General features: G+C 42.8%; 3 protein-coding genes across 3 annotated transcripts; 1 reads left to right on the top strand and 2 right to left on the bottom strand.

Annotated features, from left to right (window-relative positions):
* Window positions 1-9602: 9602 nt before the first annotated feature.
* On the bottom strand, window positions 9603-12388 carry LOC311099581 (transcriptional regulator protein Pur-beta). Its single transcript, XM_084140275.1, has one exon. The coding sequence runs from the start codon at window positions 12337-12339 to the stop codon at window positions 11440-11442; it is 900 nt and encodes a 299-aa protein (XP_083996401.1). The 5' UTR covers window positions 12340-12388; the 3' UTR covers window positions 9603-11439.
* Window positions 12389-14655: 2267 nt separating this feature from the next.
* Window positions 14656-17761, top strand: LOC311099582 (histone H2A.V). Its single transcript, XM_084140276.1, has 5 exons — window positions 14656-14737; window positions 15803-15880; window positions 16002-16115; window positions 16412-16541; window positions 16687-17761. The coding sequence occupies exons 1-5, from the start codon at window positions 14735-14737 to the stop codon at window positions 16746-16748; spliced, it is 387 nt and encodes a 128-aa protein (XP_083996402.1). The 5' UTR covers window positions 14656-14734; the 3' UTR covers window positions 16749-17761.
* Window positions 17762-17823: 62 nt separating this feature from the next.
* On the bottom strand, window positions 17824-19157 carry LOC311100091 (uncharacterized protein; the record flags this gene model as incomplete). Its single annotated transcript, XM_084140836.1, has 3 exons — window positions 17824-18174; window positions 18284-18549; window positions 18863-19157. The coding sequence occupies 3 exons, from the start codon at window positions 19155-19157 to the stop codon at window positions 17824-17826; spliced, it is 912 nt and encodes a 303-aa protein (XP_083996962.1).
* Window positions 19158-21823: the final 2666 nt, after the last annotated feature.

The following is a 21823-nucleotide window of genomic DNA, read 5'->3' as shown; positions in this document are numbered from 1 at the left end:
GTCTTTATGCGTGTGCCGAGCCTTTCGCCAAATGGAATTCTTGAGGTGTACAGGCCGGTGCTGATGGTGGACGATAACACCCAGCAACAGTCAACAAAGAGCTATTTGAAAGTTTAATGCTTAAAACCAGCAAATCAAAATGTTTGGGGACAGACTTGGTGGAGACAACCGAGCACTGAAGGTGCTCCTTGGTAAAGATTGCCACTCCACCACGTTTGGAAGATCTGTCTTGCCGAAAAAGGTTATAACCAGAAAGGTTAACATCAGTGTTCAAAACACTCTTTCTTAACCATGTCTCAGTAATGACCAACACATCTGGATTGGAGCTGTGAACCCACACTTTCAATTGATCCATTTTAGGTAATAAGCTTCTAGTGTTAACATGCAGAAAACCCAGGCTTTTACGAGAGCAGAAATCAGTGAAGCAGATATCAGAGCACAAGTCAGAATTGGGGCTAGCAACAGTAGATGGGCCAGGGTGTACATGCACATTTCCAGGATATTACCTGGAGATATTGCAGATGCTCTCAGCTGATGCCAATAAGATAGGCTATACTGTTGATCGCTCAAATAAATTGAGAATTTTGATAACTAATATACAGATTAGTCTTTTCATTGTCTTCTCTTTACAGCAATATCCATTTGCTGTCCAAACAATTTTTTCCTGCAATTGTATTTTGAAAAATGGTGATATACCTGGCTTTGCCTCTTTACTTTTCACAGACAGTTGCAACTCAACAATAATCAGACCAAATTGCGCGTTCTACCTTTCCTTCCACTGTAGGCAATGCACATTTTAAGCTAATGATCCTCTGTTGCCAAATTATGCTTTAGTAGCCTATTTTGAATGATTTTATATATTTCTGTATAGACAGGAGTAGGCTAATTAGGCTATATCAGTTTGGCAATTTAATTTACTTTAGGGAAAGCTTCCCCTAGTCTTATAGATGCGCCACACGTAACCTCCATTCGCTATTTGAGTGCAGGCTACAGTTTACGTTTTATTTTGTGGGCCATTCTAAATCAAAAATAATTCCACACATATATTAGTAGACTATATGTAAAGACCAAATCTAAACATATAGCTTAACGTTTGTATCACAACTAAAGTTGCATAAATAACTCTAATTTAAGCATATAGGAGGACCTTTTTCTTTGTTAAAGCTCAACAGAGAATAGCCATGTGCGCACTTCCTCTGAAATTGTTTGGGGAAAATATCCTTTCTATTTTATTCAGCGATGTTCAACTGTGTTCTTCTTACTATAAAATAATATAAAATAACGCCACGGAATTCTAAGCAGATCTTGTCTGCTAAATGAACTAGTGTAGCCCACAGCCATATGGCATAGCCAGATTAGGACCTAACATAAGGACAACTCAGAGTATGCTCTTATGTTCTTCTGAAATAGGCTTATGATCTTTTTCATATCATGTTTCTTTAGACCTGTCTAAAATAAATACTGTATTTGTAGGCTATAATAAATTGATTAAAATGTAGATGTTCCAAAGATCTGCATCAGTGGCTTGTGGGCTATGGGTGGAAGCCAGGAGATGCCAAATGTGTTTATGTAAATTAATTGTCAATTACCATAAGGCCTGCAGTTATTTGCATGCACCTGCTGACAAATTTCATGATGCCATAGCCCTAGGTGTCACTGGTGGCACCAGCCCATCATTTGATCAGACCCAAATCATGAGTAATCATTTTGTAAAATAGCCTAATTCCCAGTATAATAAATAGACTACTGAGCTATTCAAGAAATAAGTTGTTTCATTTAACATCCAAGCAGGAATGAATGCATGATTCAAGATATTTTGATGTGCAACCTAATCCAGTGATTGTCATGAATTTTGGGTTGACAATTTGACTATAGTTGATATATTTTATTGTCAAAGCTGTAGCATCTGAACCGTTTGGGCTACAAACGGTTTGGATGGTAATGTGACCCCACTGTGGAAAGGGGAGATTCTCACGAGCATGATGGTGTTCTCAATGACCCCTACAAGTGTTACTGGACTCGTCTGAAGGTAACCATACCTGTTAAAAAAATTATTAGAAGTATGGAGGTAGTTTTGTTAAATATGTGTACAAATAAAAATATATATATTTATTTCCTGAGCTTTCTTATATCCCTTTGCTACACTGAAACATTTTAAGGTTCCTCCACGAACCCCTCAACTAACCAAAGGTGCAAATATGAACCATTGACTAGCAATGGTTCCTTGAGAATCTCCAGGGTTCCTCAAGTCAACACTAATTCTAAGAGCGTAGATCGCTAACTCTAAATATAATACCCACGGCTAGTACACATGTAGCCTATTCATGTCCTAAAAAAACGTTGCAGTTGTAGGCTACTACACGAGACCTATGCCCTCACAATGGCCGGCCGTTCCATATCTCAAAGCCATATCAAATATCTTGATTGTAAAATAGTTGCTATTGTGCTGAATATTGAGAGTCAAAAAGGTTTCGCAAAAATAACATGGTCACTGTGGTAGAACGTTTATTTTGATTGGCGATTTTAAGCATTTATCAAAAGTCCCATCAGTAGTCTGATTTCAGATGTGTCCATGTAAACATGATTATTAGGGAAATCATTCTTCTAGCAAAGAATGTAAACGTTTTAAACAAACTATTATATTAATCTGACTATCCACAATAATCATACTATTGTGTGCATGTAACCGTGCTCAGTGACTCAGTTGACGCGTATCTCCACTGATGAGACAGTGACTACAGTTGGTGTATTATTGCTAGCTACCATTCTGATCTAACCACACGGGGATAATAGTGATCATTCTAACTTCATAAAGTGCTTTTATACACAGCGGCCAACACAAGCAAAAGTATTTCACAGGTGTCCTAAATTGCTCTAGTGTTGGAACCACACACACTTAGCGTGATGGCAGAGGGCTGCTGGGAGCATGTGGAATAATCCCAGTTTAATCTGGCACAGAGCCCAGTGTGGTATTATGGCTCACCGCCTCACTTCTCTCTCTCTCTCTCTCTCTCTCTCTCTCTCTCTCTCTCTCTCTCTCTCTCTCTCTCTCTCTCTCTCTCTCTCTCTCTCTCTCTCTCTCTCTCTCTCTCTCTCTCTCTCTCTCTCTCTCTCTCTCTCTCTCTCCAATTCAAAGGGCTTTATTGGCATGGAAAACAAATGTTTACATTGTCAAAGCAAGTGAAATAGATCATAAACAAAAGTCTAAATAATAAAAAATGAACAGTAAACATTACACTCACAAAAGTTCCAAAGGAATAGAGGCCTTTCAAATGTCATATTATGGATATATACAGTGTTGTAACAATGTGCAAATAGTTAAAGTACAAAAGGGAAAATAAATTAACATACATTTTGTTTGTATTTACAATGATGTTTGTTCTGGTTGCCCTTTTCTTGTGGTAACAGGTCACAAATATTGCTGCTGTGATGGCACACTAAGGTATTTCACCCAGTAGATAAGGGAGTTTATCAAAATTTGATTTGTTTTCGAATTCTTTGTGGGTGTGTAATCTGAGGGAAATATGTCTCTAATATGGTCCTACATTTGGCAGGAGGTTAGGAAGTGCAGCTCAGTTTCCACCTCATTTTGTGGGCAGTGTGCACATAGCCTGTCTTCTCTTGAGAGCCAGGTCTGCCTATGGCAGCCGCTCTCAATAGCAAGGATATGCACACTGAGTCTGTACATAGTCAAAGCTGTTTAAGGCCAAATAGCGTTCTAGATTGCTCTGTTATCTTGTTAATTCTTTCCAATGTGTCAAGTAGCTATCTTTTAGTTTTCTCATGATTTGATTGGGTCTCATTGTGATGCTGTCCTGGGGCTCTGTTTATGTTTGTGAACAATGCCCCAGGACGGGCTTGCATAGGGGACTCTTCTCCAGGTTCATTTCTCTGTAGGTGATGGCTTTGTTATGGAAGGTTTGGGAATCGCTTCCTTTTAGGTGGTTGTAGAATTTAACGGCTCTTTTCTGGATTTGGATAATTAGCAGGTATCGGCCTAATTCAGCTCTGCATGCATTATTTGGTGTTTGAAGTTGTACACCAAGCATATTTTTGCAGAATTATGCATGCAGTCTTAATTTGGTGTCCTTGGTTGGTGAGCGGACCCCAGACCTCACAACCGTAAAGGGCAATGGGTTCTATAACTGATTCAAGTATTTTTAGCCAGATCCTAATTGGGATGTCAAATTTTATGTTCCTTTTGATGGCGTTGTCTCTCAGATCGTTCACAGCTTTGTGGATGTTACCTGTGGCGCTGATGTTTAGGCCGAGGTATGTATAGGTTTTTGTGTGCTCTCTCTCTCTCACACACACACACTCATCCCGTCTTGAAGAAGAGAAGATGTGTGTGTTAGTGTGTGTGTTTAACGTTGGGGTGGAAGGGAGGTTGAGGTCAGCGAGGCTGTCTGTGAGGAAAGGAGGGGGTCAGTCAGGACATAAATTCTAGTAGGACAGTAGGATGACGTTGCACCTAGACACTGATCTAAGGTCAGTGTTACAGTCCCCCATAACTATTAAGGTTAGAATTTGGGGAGGGTAAGCTGATCCTAGATCTGTGCCCAGGGGACAACTTATAATGCAAAACTGACCATAGATTTGTTTCTAACGGCAAATCCTCCTCTCAGTTTAGAGAGATGGAAGTCAAATTTGTCACAGGGGAAATCTGATTAGTGGAGAGCCCAGCAGCCCATTGGCCCTTTCCTCTATGTATGAGAGCCGCTTCCTGTCAATCTGTCCACACACTGACACAGGGTATATAGAGCTAACCCCTCCACTCTCCCCTCCCTTCCTAGACTTCCTAACTTCCTCTTCCTCACTCTCTCCCTCTCATCCCCCTCCTCCCCCTCCTCCTCATCCTCCACCCCACCCTCCGTCGCTTGCTAATAAGCGCTTGTGCCGTTTCTTGCTAATAAGGGCATGTGCTAGCTTCTTTTCTGCAACTATGCCTCTGTGTGTGTGTGTTGGGTGGTGGGAGGGGGACTAGGAGCAGTTTGGACATAAAACTGACCTCATAACAGTGTCAATGGGGGAACTTTATGTATCATAGCTTGCACAGCCTAAAGGAGTAACATCGATACTGACCCATACTGCACTGCAGGGAGGTAGTAGTAGTAGTAGAAGAACACGTTATCATCCTCGAGGGGGAAAGTGTTTTTCCAGAATCATCCACAACCCTCTCTCTCTCTCTCTCACACACACACACCAGAGTCATGTGAATAACAACAAACTCAGTGAGACAGTTAACTTCCCTGCTCTGCTTCACATAAACAGTTTGACAGAGGACAGGAGAAGAGAGAGGGAGAGAGGGGAGGAAGGGGAGGAAGAGAGGGGACGTGTGCTGACAGTAGAATTGGCAGTAGCTGTGTGAGAGCGCTGTGTCACTCATTCAGTTGATTCACAGGCCAAACGCTGCCGTCTCTGATTAGGCTCTATCTACCCAGCCTGCCTGGAGACACACACACACCATCCATTCCCTCAGTGACTCACCAACTGCTACACAACCAACACACACCACACAATACAATACACCAGAGCACAAACAGCCGGTAGAGCAGGCAGGCCTAGCAGTTGGTCATGTTGTACCTCTCTCCTCTAACCATCACATCACAGCTGCTTAGACCAGACAGAAAGGTTGGTATAAATAACCTGTCTAGTAGGATGATCCGGGGTGAGGTATACAGCGCTGTGTGTGTGTGTGTGTTCACACACTCTCTGAGAGACTGAGCATCTGTGCCAGTCCTGTCCGGCCAGGCTCCTTCTCTCTGAATGTCTGTCATTTGTCTGTAATTGGGTTTGTGTGAGCAGGCTTTGACACAATCAAACCCTTGTGAGAGAGTGTGTGTTAGAGAATGTGAGTGAGTGTGTGTGTGTGTGAGGCCATATGTGTGTGGTTATGTATGTATCATGTATCATGCACGTGCGCGTCAGGCACTCGGGATCTAATGGCACAGTTGACTCCTAAGCAGGACGGGAGGAATGTTAGTCTGTCCAGGCCTCCCACATTAAAATAGCACCCGCTGCCCTGTCAGCACACACACACACACACAGACGTGCACGGATGCTCCAACAGCTGCCCTCACTCCAGATTTACAAACAGAGAAAGAGAGAGATAGAGAAGGGAAAGAAGCAGTGTGAGAAAGAAGGAAGAAAAAGAAGCAGTGCGTGTGTTTGAGTAAAGAGAGATATAAAGAGGGCAAGAGACCTGATAGGCCCAGAGAACAGAGGAAGAGACCAATGCAGGGGAGGAGGGGGAGTCAGGTTACCCCTACAATAGTCTTCCTCCTGCTTCTTATGACAGAGCTCACCCTCCTCTCCTTAGCCAACATGGCACATACTTTCACCACGCCACATGTTGTAGGTAGAAGTCACCCCTAACCTCAGATATTGGGTCAGATATTTTTTCACCCCCCAGAATAGTAAAGGTTGGTATTTGGTATTTTATTACTATCCCCATTACCCGTTGCAAAAGCAGCAGCTACTCTTCCTGGGGTCCACACAAAACATGAAACATGACATAATACAGAACATTAATAGACAAGAACAGCTCAAGGACAGAACTACATACATTTTAAAAACGGCACACATAGCTTACATATCAATACATACACACAAACTATCTAGGTCAAATAGGGGAGAGGCATTGTGCCGTGAGGTGTTGCTTTATCTGAGGTTTTTTAACCAGGTTTGTTGTTCATTTGAGCAATATGAGATGGAAGGGAATGGGGAATTTGGGGAGTGTGAAAAGACCCCTGGTGGCATGTCTGGTGGGGTAAGTGTGTGGGATTTGGAGTGTGTGAAAAGACCCATGGTGGCATGTCTGGTGGGGTAAGTGTGTGGGATTTGGGGTAAGGTACTCTGATCCGAGACCTGTGGTTAAGGACAACTCTACTCAAGCATGCAATCCCTAGTTTAATTTGGTCTGATGGAGGCATACTTGTTCGAGGTACATAGATTATACAAATCAACAGATACTTTGCTGTTGATAATGATCCTATCATCAGTGCAGACCTACAGTGGGGAAAATAAGTATTTAGTCAGCCACCAATTGTGCAAGTTCTCCCACTTAAAAAGATGAGAGAGGCCTGTAATTTTCATCATAGGTACACGTCAACTATGACAGACAAATTGAGATTTTTTTTCTCCAGAAAATCACATTGTAGGATTTTTAATGAATTTATTTGCAAATTATGGTGGAAAATAAGTATTTGGTCACCTACAAACAAGCAAGATTTCTGGCTCTCACAGACCTGTAACTTCTTATTTAAGAGGCTCCTCTGTCCTCCACTCGTTACCTGTATTAATGGCACCTGTTTGAACTTGTTATCAGTATAAAAGACACCTGTCCACAACCTCAAACAGTCACACTCCAAACTCCCCTATGGCCAAGACCAAAGAGCTGTCAAAGGACACCAGAAACAAAATTGTAGACCTGCACCAGGCTGGGAAGACTGAATCTGCAATAGGTAAGCAGCTTGGTTTGAAGAAATCAACTCTGGGAGCAATTATTAGGAAATGGAAGACATACAAGACCACTGATAATCTCCCTCGATCTGGGGCTCCACGCAAGATCTCACCCCGTGGGGTCAAAATGATCACAAGAACGGTGAGCAAAAATCCCAGAACCACACGGGGGGACCTAGTGAATGACCTGCAGAGGGCTGGGACCAAAGTAACAAAGCCTACCATCAGTAACACACTACGCCGCCAGGGACTCAAATCCTGCAGTGCCAGACGTGTCACCCTGCTTAAGCCAGTACATGTCCAGGCCCGTCTGAAGTTTGCTAGAGTGCATTTGGATGATCCAGAAGAGGATTGGGAGAATGTCATATGGTCAGATGAAACCAAAATATAACTTTTTGGTAAAAACTCAACTCGTCGTGTTTGGAGGACAAAGAATGCTGAGTTGCATCCAAAGAACACCATACCTACTGTGAAGCATGGGGGTGGGAACATCATGCTTTGGGGCTGTTTTTCTGCAAAGGGACCAGGATGACTGATCCGTGTAAAGGAAAGAATGAATGGGACCATGTATCGTGAGATTTTGAGTGAAAACCTCCTTCCATCAGCAAGGGCATTGAAGATGAAACGTGGCTGGGACTTTCAGCATGACAATGATCCCAAACACACCGCCCGGGCAACGAAGGAGTGGCTTCGTAAGAAGCATTTCAAGGTCCTGGAGTGGCCTAGCCAGTCTCCAGATCTCAACCCCATAGAAAATCTTTGGAGGGAGTTGAAAGTCCGTGTTGCCCAGCGACAGCCCCAAAACATCACTGCTCTAGAGAAGATCTGCATGGAGGAATGGGCCAAAATACCAGCAACAGTGTGTGAAAACCTTGTGAAGACTTACAGAAAACGTTTGACCTGTGTCATTGCCAACAAAGGGTATATAACAAAGTATTGAGAAACTTTTGTAATTGACCAAATACTAATTTTCCACCATAATTTGCAAAGAAATTCATTAAAAATCCTACAATGTGATTTTCTGGTTTTTTTTTCTCATTTTGTCTGTCATAGTTAATGTGTACCTATGATGAGAATTACAGGCCTCTCTCATCTTTTTAAGTGGGAGAACTTGCACAATTGGTGGCTGACTAAATACTTTTTTCCCCCACTGTATCTAAGCAGAATCTGTGTATCTCAAACACACATTTATTTAGTGTTGATCAAAACCAGAAAGATATGCATTCTAATTCCTATTTCTACTGTATGATTGAGACATTTACCTTGTGCTGTGTTGAGGTGAATGTTTAGGCTGGAGATGTGAGTCTGTTTTCCTAAGAGCTCTTTCATTGACTGATGAAAATAATACGGTATTGATATGGTGCTAGAGCAGAGCACACGTCTACGACAGCTGCTGTGTCACTACTGAGATTCTGCTGGGGAGAAGACTGGAGACCACATCTCCACTAAATTGGCTGTGAAACTAATACATAACACGACATTGTGTTTGGTATCTGTGTTTGGTATCTCAAAGTGCAACAACAAAAAGTGGCAAAGAATCCATACACACATTCTTAGCATCATGAAGCAATTGGATTACTAGGTACGTTAAATACTTAATTCAATTGAGCCGAGAATGTCAGGCAGTGCTTTGAGTTTGCTTTTCCATGTACTTACAGTACATCATTTAGTAGTCTTTTCCAATTACAAAAATAAAACCTAATTGCCTTGATGACAACATAATTAAAGGAGAATATGGCATAAGTTAAACAGAAGGCGACTTCAGAATGTTTAGAATGTGTAACATGAAGGCTCCTACCCATCTATCCAACTAGTCCACAGCCAACAAACGTCCGGTGATGCATTTCCCTTGGCTGATTCTACATGTTAAATCGGGAACAACTACGAGTAACAGAGACCAACTGGGACTACACACTGTGACAATTATTTCAACTGGCTGTAGTTTGATAGATGTGTAGGAGCCGAAAATCTAATACTTAAAGGAACACTTGAGAGGATGAAGTGCCCGCCTGTTTCAACCTAAGAAGAGTAAGTTAAAATGGAGAACTTTGAACTCCTTTTTAGCAGCTACTGGTTGTGTTGGAGTGGAGACGAGGTAGAGAAAGGGTTTTCTAAAGTATACAATCACAATATCTATTGCATTAATTATTATTTTTTTAATCACAGAAGTGTTATTTATTTCACTCTCTGGGAGAAAAGCAACAAATTAAAGTGAGAATAAACAAAGAAAAAAACATGGACAATTCGGTCGCATCCCAGCTGTTTCATAAGCCTGCGTTACACATCTATAATTAATATACTTTTCAAGGTATTTTAAGATAAGGTAAAAAATATTGTATGCTAGGTTTTTTTTAAATCTTCTCACTTAGAAGTATAATCTTCTTTCAATATAGTTCTCTTTCTAAATAAAAAGGAAACCATTCATCCAATTGTTACGGTCCAGAGGCGTCAGTGGTGTGGCGGTGCTGATACCTGGGCTCTGAGACAGTGTTGGTACCTTATCCTTGATGCCCCACACACTCTTGGCTGGCTGGGTGACAGTTCTAGTAGCTCCTCTGGGGCACAGTGTTGGTGTGTGGGTAAAGGCATCCGCATGCTTCCCATCCAAAACAGTTCGGAATAGTTTGCGCATATATTATGACAACTTGTGTGACGTTTTTCTTCGTTTTGGTCTTCGGCAAGGGTTTTTTCCGGCTGTTCGTGCACACTAAATTTTTTCTAATATAACTCAAGAAATATGTCATTCATTTGGATGTTTTTGCAGAGGAGATCTTTTTACATCAGTATTTCTCAAGTGAAAAAATTTGCATACTTTTGACCAATCCGTCGAAAGGGGCGTAGACTTCAGCTACTGACTTCGGCTTGCATTCGAGAGAAAATTGTGCACAAACAGCCGAAGACCAAACGTACAAAAACGTCAAAATATTGGCATAATATATGCACAAACTGTTCCGAACTGGGAAGCAGCAGGAAGAGACTGTCCTTTCTGGTTGCCGATTGGTTAATAGGCCTGCCACTCTCTTGATACCAGGCCACATTGCTGTGGGAGATGGCACACTGCTCTGCTCCCCTCTGACAGAATCTTACAAGATAATATAAGTTACTTACAAATAAAATAAGTCCCAGGAAACAGACCTAGTAAATATTGTCAGGCATTTACATGTTTATAAAAAATAAAAGTAGACAACCATTCACTCATCTACCATGTTTAGGCCTATTTGTTTGGAGGATGACATGATACTGTGGGCTAACTATGTTAGCACAAGTCTCCAATTTAGTCTCCAAGGCCTTCAGATAAGCCTGCAGATATAGTTATCTCCGTAACGTTTATCATCATAATCGTCTGTTAAGGGGCCTGCTTTGGCACAGCCCATGTTATATAGCTTTCCCCACCTCCATCAATTAACACCAAATATAAACCTCCAGAAAAAAATGACAATTATTCTAGACATTTTTTCCTACTACTTTCACTAACTTGTAAGGATACCACACACACTGACCACATAGGAGAGACCTAGAACAGGGATACAATGGATGCTGGTTCTCTCCTTACAAGGAGCAATGGAAATAATAGCTACATTAAATGGGGTCAACTCCTTACTCTTTTAAATATATATCTATATTTTAAAGGAAACATTTATTATAAAGATTTCATTGGCTTCTGAAACTGTTATGAAAACCAAGTTGCTGGTTTTAGGGATATTTCTCTTTTTTTTTTACAAAACATAAATTTCATAAATTTCTTTAACCCATGAGAAAGGTTTCATTTAGCCACTCTTCGCCCCATAACTTTCATTAACAAACTCCAGGTTTTAATAATACATCAACAATGGTTCCCATTTCAAACGTACTTTTTATGCCACGATATTTTTTTGTATTAAAGTTCGATTCGTCATGCACTTAAATCTGTCATTTCTGCCACATATAATATTGCAGATCTCACTGTGTGAACTGAATTCTATCAGCTGTTTCAACTACTCAGTCATCATCCACCTCCTCTCCCTCCGATTCCTCTTTCCTCTCGTACATTTTATCCCGCTGTCGCTCCTGGATCTCTTTCATTTCCTCGGCATAGCGGCTGAAAGCCCCTCCGAACTTTCCCCACGCTTTGAACGGGATGGTGATAGAGTTCCTGTAGCTCGGTTTGACCTCGCTCACTCGCAGGAACACGCCGTATTTGTTGGACCCGACGTCGAAAAAGAACCGTTTAGAGTCCACCATGATGGATGTGCCCTCAGGAAGCTCCCCATAGCCCCCAACCGCCGTTCCACAGGCCAATTCCTCTTCGTCTCCACCATAATCATCTACAAGCTTTGCAAGGGCGTCTCTAAACTCTATTAAGCCTTGGGCCGGAAGGGCTATGGTCTGGCCGGCCTGCATGCCTCCTCCCGGCCCACCTACTCCGAACCCGGGCCCTCGGTTGACGGTCTGTCGGATCCGCAGGAACCTCCCCCGCTGGTTCTCCTTCAGATCGAGGTAGTATTTACGGTTCTCCCGGACCAAGAACTCGCTCTTCAGGGCTCGCCTGGGCCCGCCGTCCTCTCCGACCGAGGACTGGGCGATCTGCTCCGGGCTGCTAGGCCCCAGTTGGGCGTAGTGTTCTATGAAATCCCCCAGGTAATCGCGAAACTCCGCCGCAACTGACATGGACAGGGTCAGGCGACTTTTGGAGCCCCCGGCCCCCACCTCGGCGATTTTGATGAACCTGCCCTTGTTGTTTTGCTTGACGTCCAGGTAGAAGCGCTTGTTCTGGATGTCCAGCCGCTTGGACGCCAGCTCCTGCGTCTCCTGCTCTCTCTGGAAGGGCTGGAACCCGCTCCCACCTCCCCCTCCGCCGCTGCTCCCACCGCGCTCACTCCCACTGTCACCATCCGCCATCTTCAGCACCACCAGCCACCTTCTCCCTCTTGTGCGTATCTCCCTCTCCGTGTGCACACCCTCTTCATGGTCACCACCAAAACCTACCCCGAGCGCTCCCGCATTGGCCTTGGGTCTGCCAATCACGACAGGTTCAACGAGTTTGAGTTTCCTCATTGGTCGTTTTCCGCTGGCTATCACGCCTATATTTTAACATTCCTATATGTCATTGGTTTAGATGTAGGTTCTGTTGACGTAATTATCGTAGACCTCGTCCTACTGGACATCGGGATCCAAGCTCTATCATATCACCGTCCAATCAACGGGCCACAATATTGTTAGAACAATTTTTACTATGGAGTGCCAATAAATTGTAGCAGATCCCTTTCTGTGCAGTTGCTATGGCATTTAAGGCAAAACTGGGCAAGCGTTAAATTGAACACTAGGGAATACTACAGACATAAAAGCAGTAATAAAAGCAACTCCTTGTGTCATAACTGTTACAGTTATACTGTACAGTGACAGTCATTTTACAATGTCACAAAAGAGCAATTATTTACACTGAGATTAATACATTTAACCTTGCACCTTTTCATAAACCAAATTTCCTCAAGTAGGCTACTATGGTACTAAAATACTTAGCCATGTAACTCCTAATATTTTCCCTGTCACCCAGATATGAATGTGAATATTTGATGTTGCTATTAATTCCACCACAGTGGTGCCCATCACACCCACCGATCAGTCAGACAGTGTTGTAGCGAATTCAGAGGGGTTCTGATTCAGAGGCAAGCACCTTACCAAAGATCACTACACTATATACCCCTCCTTCACTATCTCACTTCTGACACCAATGTAGCGAATTCAGTGTGTGGATTGGTTGAGACTCGAACCCAGGGCCCAGTCTAAAAAAACAACATTTAATCCAGTTTTTGAAAAAATCCTGTGTTGTGTTAATAATAATATAATAATGTTAAATTCTGTTCCCCTTCAGATGTTGTTCCGCCTCGTGTTTTATGCAGTTAAAGAATCATGGGGGTGCTCAAACCACATTGATATTTCATTTCCTACGGAGGTGCCCTGTTTTGTTATGCCCACCAATCCAGTTCCAACCCATGTCAAATCCCAGCTCACCACAGCTGCACTGACAGCAGGGGGAGATTCGTTCCACCACTGAGGAGTCCTGACTGGGATGGGCTTCTCTCACAAGGAAGAGGGGCGATCCAGGGGCTTTCCCAGGAGGGCATTATGCCACAGAAAGTTCAGATAGAGGAATACAGACATGCTTCTCTCTGGGTATATAGTGTAGCGATCTTTGGTAAGGTGCTTGCCTCTGAATCAGAGACCCATGTTCAAGTGATTCATGATTCTTCAAGTAGATAAGATTAGAGTAAACAATTTGTAACGTTGCATCCTCCTGAATATGCCCCAGGTGAAAGGACAGCAGCCGACAGAGTGCCTAGCCTGCTCACCTACTACACAGGTTGCAAACATCAAGGTCCAGGTCTTTCAATCTACTGGCAGATAACCTGGGTCAAATACATATCAAATACTGTAAAGTAGACTGGTTGAGGGGCACTACATTTACTAGCTTGGAGTTTGCACTTTTGGGACTTTTGTCACGTTTCTATTGCTTCCATTGTGCCAGCCAAACTAAATTACAGCGCTCAAGTATTTGACCCAGGTCTGGCAGCATCAAAGGTGAACAAGTGAGAGGAGAATAGAGTGACAATGCGAAGTTATTGTGCTGATGTTGCTTCCAGAGGCAGTTTGGAACTCGGTAGTGAGTGTTGCAACCGAGGACAGACGATTTTTACTCGCTATGCGTTTCAGCACTCGGTGGTCCCATTCTGTGAGCTTGTGTGGCATACTATTTCGCGGCTGAGCCGTTGTTGCACCTAGACATTTCCACTTCACAATAACAGCACTTACAGTTGACCAGGGCAGCTCTAGCAGAGCAGAAATGTGACGAACTGACTTGTTGGAAAGGTGGCATGCTATTACGGTACCATTTCATGGCTGTGTGCTCGATTCTGTACACCTGTCAGCAACGGGTGTGGCTGAAATAGCCGAATCCACTAATTTGAAGGGGTGTCCAAATACTTTTGTATATATAGTGTATATTATCATATTAAGAACGGTAGGGACGCCCCAAGTATTCCGAATAGCATAGACCACTGTATTATTTCTCTGGCATTTCTACTATCATAAAGCGTCCAATCCAGTTGTAGAGATGAGTAAACGCTGTGCAAACACGATTGCAATTGGTTGAAGAGACCGTTCGAACCAATAAACAGAAACGCTATTGGTTGGCTCTGGAAGCTCTGGAGTCCCCTTCATTCATCTGCTTGGCTTTTTTTTCGGGTTTATTGTTTCTCTCCGTTTGGAAATACAACAGGGAAAACTCACCAGCGACATGGTAACGAGTTTTTGATTGTTTTATGCACGTTGTCTGTATTATAGGACAGATGATCGTAAATGTCATGACATTTTAGCAGTGATATGCTAAACTGGCTAGTAAGAGTAACTACTAGTATTTAGGACTGCAAGCTTGATGTGTGCGAAATAGGACGTCGACGGACACTCGAAAACTAACGAAAGGGCGCCATCTAGCTACATGTACGCCATCTGGTTTACAACCGACTTGCTTCTCATGCTTTTTCAAACATATTTATCTAATATACGTTACGTCCCATCTCTTTCTGATGTAATATTCCAAGATGTTCGCAAAGTTTGGGTTGTTTATTGAAGTACCTAGCTACGGTAACTAGTTTCCACGTCCTTGACCTTACTTAACACTGTTGGCTAACTACAGTAACGTTAGCTAACGTTAACACTACCTGTGGTAGTTAGCTACAAACTTAGCAATATATATTTCAGTTTTAGCGAGCTAACTATTGTAAAACCATTCTTCCTTCGTATTTGTATTGTAGTTAGCTATAGAAAGACATATTTTGACTTTTTGTTTGCCAAATTGTAATGAATCGACTTAGCGAGAACCTAAATGACAGTTTGCCAGTTACATAGTTATCAATCGGAAATGGTCCTTTATCTTTCAGTTGGCGGAGAGAAGTGTGTGATGAATCAGATTACTGTAATGACCGGTTGCACGTTACTTCGGTTTGCTTGAAGTTACATTTACATTTTAGCTAGTCATTTGGCAGAGGCTCTTATACAGAGTGACTTACAGGAACAATTATTAAGTGCCTTGCTCAAGGGCACGTCGACAGATTTTTAACCTAGTCGGCTCAGGGATTCGAACCAGAGACCTTCCGGTTACTGGCCCAATGCTCTTAACCACTAGTCTACAAAAATAAATTACAGAGATCTTCAGTGTATTGATCATTTTTCTTTTGTACACCCACACCATTTTTTCACCTTGGTCACAGTTACACATTGCTTTGAGAAGAAAAACGTAAAAGAAAACACATTTAATCAGGTTCATGCATCAGCCATTTCACTGAATCCCATTGTCACTTTCCAGGCAGGAGGAAAAGCTGGAAAGGACAGTGGCAAAGCCAAGGCAAAGGCTGTCTCTCGCTCCCAGAGGGCTGGACTCCAGGCATGTACCTCAGTTTCTCTTCCCTGGGTTTTCTCTATTGTATCAGTCACAAGTGAATCCTGCAACACAGATAGATGGGCAACTTCTACCTAGAGCATTTCTGACTGTGTGTGTGTTGTAGTTCCCGGTGGGTCGTATCCACAGACACCTGAAGACCCGGACCACCAGCCACGGCAGAGTGGGAGCCACCGCAGCAGTTTACAGCGCCGCCATCTTGGAGTACCTCACGGCTGAGGTGAGATGTTTTTATTTAACCCTTTTTTTTTTAGGGCTCTGACGAAGGTCAGGTAGCTTAGGCAGGTAGCTTAGTGGTTAAGAGCGTTGTGCCAGTAACCGAAAGGTTGCTGGTTCTAATCCCCGAGCCGACTAGGTGAAAAATCTGTCGATGTGCCCTTTAGCAAGTCACTTAACCCTAATTGCTCCTGTAAGTCGCTCTGGATAAGAGCGTCTGCTAAATGACTAAAAAAAGTAGGTTTTTGCTCCAACCCTACCCTAACGTGCAATGACAGCCTATTGTTGTGTCACTCTCAGGTGTTGGAGTTGGCAGGAAACGCCTCCAAAGATCTGAAGGTGAAGCGGATCACTCCGCGTCACTTACAGTTGGCCATCCGCGGAGATGAGGAATTGGACTCCCTCATCAAGGCCACCATCGCTGGAGGAGGTGAGTTTTAAACTCTTGGATTGGATTTATGTATTGGTCTTCCAGGAACTCAAAGCGTTTTACATGGGGGCAAACACCTCTTCACCTACCAATGTGTAGCAATAGCATCACCCATTCATAATGTCCCTTTCTCTCCCTCCTGCAGGTGTGATTCCTCACATCCACAAGTCTCTGATTGGAAAGAAGGGCCAGCAGAAGACTGCATAGAGGACGTGACCTCACACACCACCAGGAAGGAAAGGGCAGCCATATTGATTTAGTTTCGCGTATTTGTTTGGGTAATTTTGTAACCGTAGTTGTACTCTTTCCAGGGAGATGTGTAGTCTTTGAGGTATGTGTTGGTTTGTACTGTTTTAAAGCTGGAAGGTGGGGTGTTTAAGGAAAGGTTTTCTCTGACAAGAAACTTGTACATTTTGTACATAGACCAACAAATGAAGTTCTTGTCATGTTCTGAAAAAGTTTGAGTTGATTGGATTTAGCTCCAAAAGTGTTTTATACTTACAAAAGTTAAATATTTTAAACAGAACCTGTGTCAATGTTATTTTAGTCATATGATTGATATTTCTTAGTTAGCTTTCACCTCGCTTACCTTCAGCGATACAGTAGTTCTGAGATTATTTCATTTTTATTCCATGGAGACAGGTTGTCACTTGTGAATTTGGGGGGTGAAATTGGACACTAATGAAGTCCAGTTGGGTGAAGTGTTTGTTCTGAAAAATCAATTTTATTTTTTCACCACAAATTAATGTGTGGACCATCTTTCTCTCTTTTACAGATTGTGTGAGTTAGCTGCGTACTGATTCATCCACACAGTATGACAAGTTCTTTGTTAGGCTCTAGGTGGCCCTCCTCAACCATTTGTTAACTGGTCGGATCTATTGAGGTGTTTGAAATGACCACAATACTTACAAATATATAAATTGGTGGAGGAACTGAGATTATCTGATTATAATGCAATTGAGAAGAAAAAAAACGTTCATTTTATCAACACTTTTATACAGCAGCCACATGACTTAACAGATCCATTAAAACTATTAACAATTTTATACTTAAATAGCAATTACAGTATGACAATAAAAAGGAGAGCAGGAACACATTAATTATTGTTCTCTACCCAGAGTGGAAAACTTCACAATTTCACCACTGCTTTAACCAGCTTTTTCAGTTGTCAATACATTAGAAGAGAAGTGGAAGCCAGTAAAAATTTATTTGGAAACATCTCACTAGTCTAAAATAGTTTCCTTAAACCCACTTTAAACTATTGAGATATCATCCAAAAGTTTCAATACTGGTGAGTGTAAGGCTGGTAGGCCCCAATCAGTGGGTAGGACCCAGTAGTGGGCATCACCAGGCCTGGGAGGCTGGAGTACTGGTAGAAAGAGTCCAGGGGGAGGCTGGGCAGGGCTGGGCCGGCCGTGGAGGAGCTGTAGTGTGGGTGGATGTATGGGGTGGCAGCGCCCCCCTCTGCTCCTGCATGGTGGGGCTGGTAGTTGGGGTAGGAGCAAGGGCTGTAGGGATGTAGCTTGGGATAGTGCAGCAGGTGAGAGGCTACTTTAGCCTGGCAGGCTTGGGCCAGAGCGTCCTGGACCATCCTCTTCATCCTCATACGCCTGTTCTGGAACCAGTTACGGATCTGAGGAGAAACAGACAGGCGTTTTAGAGACACAGCGATCAAAGAAACCATTGATGACCATTGCAATACAGTCCCTATTTGTGTGTATGTGTCTGTCTGCGGTGCCTACCTGTTTGTCTGAGAGGTTGAGTTTCTTGCAGAGCTCGACCTTGTCCCGAGTGCCCAGGTAAGCGTTCCTCTTGAAGGCCCTCTCCAGACTGTTGATCTGCTCCGCAGTGTAGGCTGTACGTGGCCGCCTCCCCGTTGGAGGAGAAGAGGAGGTAAATATTGAGGTGCTGTCCAGGGGGGTGGTTGGGGAGAGGGAGCGCCCACCCTCACTCTCGTACCCCGACGTTTCCCCCTCCGTTCCACTAATGAAGCCAGTCTCAGCCACTACTGAAGGAAGAGGGAGAAGAGATTTCAAATCCATCCATATGCCACATCATAGTGGTTTCCAAAACCTTTGTGTTTTCTGAACATTTCAAACACAATCATGTCTCCAGACAACAACTCAGTCTGAGGTGAGTCCTAACTATAGAGCTTTCAGCACTATAAGAGCAAAATCAGATGTAGCTACTGCTTAAGAATTCTATTAATTCCATCAACACATAGCTCAAAACACACCCACAAACAACAACACTATTTCAATGAATGTATGTTTCCCTTGTAAACTCAGATCCTGAGTTGATTTGAGGGAGACTGAACCTACCTTGGTGGTTGTGGTGGAGGGGGCTACTCCTCTTAGCCGTCTCAGAGCCTTCCAGGCTGGGATTGCTGTGTAGGATGAGCTTGTGTCCTCTCCTCGCCTGGTTCTTTGTCTGGTTCTCCTGATTCTCAGGTCTTGGTCGGCAATAGAACCCAGGCAAGCTCTCAGGGTGGGTCCCAGAGGTGCTGGTTGGTCCAGCCGCAACGGATGTCCAAGAAGAGGAGGGAGGCGAGGGGCTCGTGCTGCCCGATGCCTGACTACTCTGGGCCAGCCACTCAATGGAGAAATGTCCACTCATGGTTGGATGATGGAAATATCCAACAAAATTAACCAAAATCCTGTTAGGGTGGGAAAATGTGTCCTTTTGGATGGATAGAATCTAATGCATCTGATCCTTCGGGTTCCAGAAATGCAGACAACGTTTTCTCAGAGCTGGGTAAGTCCAGTGAAGAGTGTGAGTGTGTTCTCTCTCAGTGGGTCATTGTCCTGATAAATGGAGTAATGATCTGAGTCTCAGGAGTAGAGTCAGTATTTATGCAGGGCATACCTCCTCATTTACAACTCACTCAGCCCAGGATCAAAGAAAACATCCTTCCCTCGCTTCTTCCCTTCCTCCTTCAGTTTTCACAACTGCAGTAATTAAGGCGTCTCAATCGGCCTGAATTAGGCCATTACCCGCTGGCTCCAGTGAGTCTGGAGAGCCCCCCCCCCCCCCCCCCCCCCAACACACACAATCACATCCTTACTGTCCTCACCTCCCCTCTCAATCAGGGTTGTGCTCAATTTGAATTGAAGGCAGTAATTTCAGGAAGGGATTTGATTTTAGAATTCAGAAATTAAAATAATGTTTTAAATAAATAGCTTCTACTTTACAGTTTATTGAGAAGTCATTGAAAATAAATGCCCCTTTTCGATTATTGATTTGTAATTTTAGTGTACTTCCGAATTGAGCCCACCCAATAATGCTCTTAATATAGCCCCATCTGTGTGTATAAGTGTGTGTGTGAGAGAGCTCATTACTTCATCCTGTTCATGTATTCTCAAATAACATTGTATGTTCACTTCCTTTAACATTAAAGATTTTCCTCCTGCTCCTCGGCTCTACCCATGGAATAAAAATAATATGAATGTCATCAACTCATCCAATAACACCTATTCTTGTGTATTTCACAATTTTAAATTTTAGGATAACTTCATACATTCCATGATCTGTCCTGTTGATGCTACCCACATGAAAAAAATATTATAATGTATACTATGGTAGGAATACTATAGTATTCACTGTAGTGTTTTTGCGGACTGAAGAAGTCAGTAGTATTTACATTTTACTATAGTATAAATACTGTAGTAAAAAACTTGTAGTATATACTATAGTAATTATTGTAGTGTTTTTGCGGACTGTAGTATTTACTGTAGTGTTTTTTGGGACATTACTGTAGTGTTTACTAAAGTTTTTTTGTTTTATTATCTTTGACATAGAAGTGGAGGGCTTTCTCCTTGAGGAAACCTACTGGAGAAATACAAAAATAGCAAATGTTCCATAACCTGTAGGTCGGTAGGTAGGTAAGACTGGGTTTTGAATGGAGAGTTCAGAACTTCTGCTCTTTTCTATAACAATAGGGAACACAATATGGTCTATACTTAGCGCGTATGTTTCTCACTTATGTGTGGTACAAATTGGGATATAAGGGAGGGGAATAGGCAGGGTATATGCACATTAAATACTGTAGTATTTACTATAGTTTTTATTTATTTTGTATGTTTTTGTTTTTAGTGGATAATACTGTAGTACAGGGTTCTTCAATTCCGGTCCTGGAGGGCCGAAACACTTCTGTTTTTTATTTCTACCTGGTAGTTAATTGCACTCACCTGGTGTCCCAGGTCTGAATTAGCCCCTGATTAGAAGGAGAGGATGAAAAACAGAGGTGTTTCGGCCCTCCAGGACCGGAATTGAAGAACCCTGCTGTAGTATATACTAAAGTATTCTACAGTATACTACAAAATTCTATACTAAGCACTACACATGATCAACAGACAACCTACTACAGTGTGTAGTATAGTATTCTACAGTATACTACATCATTCTATAGTAAGTACTGTGGTATTCTATAGTAAACTGTAAAAAAATATATATATATGTGGGTATAGGCCTACTGTAAGTCATTCAACCATTGAAGATAGATATGTCTTTAATCAGTTGAATGGTGACCAGGCTTGATTGATTGGCTTACTATAACACAACGATGGCTGATCTGCCTGATCCCTATAATAGATTATAGACATTGTTGTCTAATAATTATCAGTCTCATTGGATCTGTCTCTACTTATGAGAGGACTGACAGCTCTGTTGATTGGGTTTTTGTTGATTTGTTTGCGCAAAATGTGTTGATCCCCTTGGCCTACGATATAGGCTTTCTATTGGCCAAGTGTTAAAATGTAAATTTCAGTCACAAATATTAGGCTATTGAACGGTCGTATCGCTAAAAGCATTGAATTATAAAACTGGCCTTCAATCAACCACATCACTGTTTTACATTATAGAAACTATTTCACATTTAATAGTGTCCCATCATGGAGTTGTGAGAAGCTACTGAACGCGATTTCTGTCTCTGAAGACGGTCGCCTCGAGACTTCCCTGTCATTCGGGTTGTGAGTATCAAAGAGCCGCCGCCCTCTGAAGTGACCAGTCTCCGTTAATGACCTATTAGCAAGACAACACCGAGCGCCATGGCGCACAGAGACAGCCGTCTGGCGGCGGAGAAGTGGAGAGATAGAGCGCGCAGCAGCCCCCGGATCCATTCCACCCACCGGGTCCGAATAACAGCCCGTCATTATCTTATCAATGGGTCGGTTTGTGATTGAGCCGATTAATCCCTAAAACAATGTATCACTCACTATCTCACTCTGCATATTATCCACATGCCACCCACTCCCTCCCTCGCCCCTGTCTTCCGAGACGCAGTA

Source organism: Coregonus lavaretus (assembly GCF_964263955.1).
Source record: "Coregonus lavaretus genome assembly, chromosome: 24".
In the NCBI taxonomy this organism is placed as follows: Eukaryota; Metazoa; Chordata; class Actinopteri; order Salmoniformes; family Salmonidae; genus Coregonus; species Coregonus lavaretus.
The sequence above is the reverse complement of the archived record's forward strand: the minus strand, read 5'-3'. Positions and strand labels throughout refer to the sequence as shown.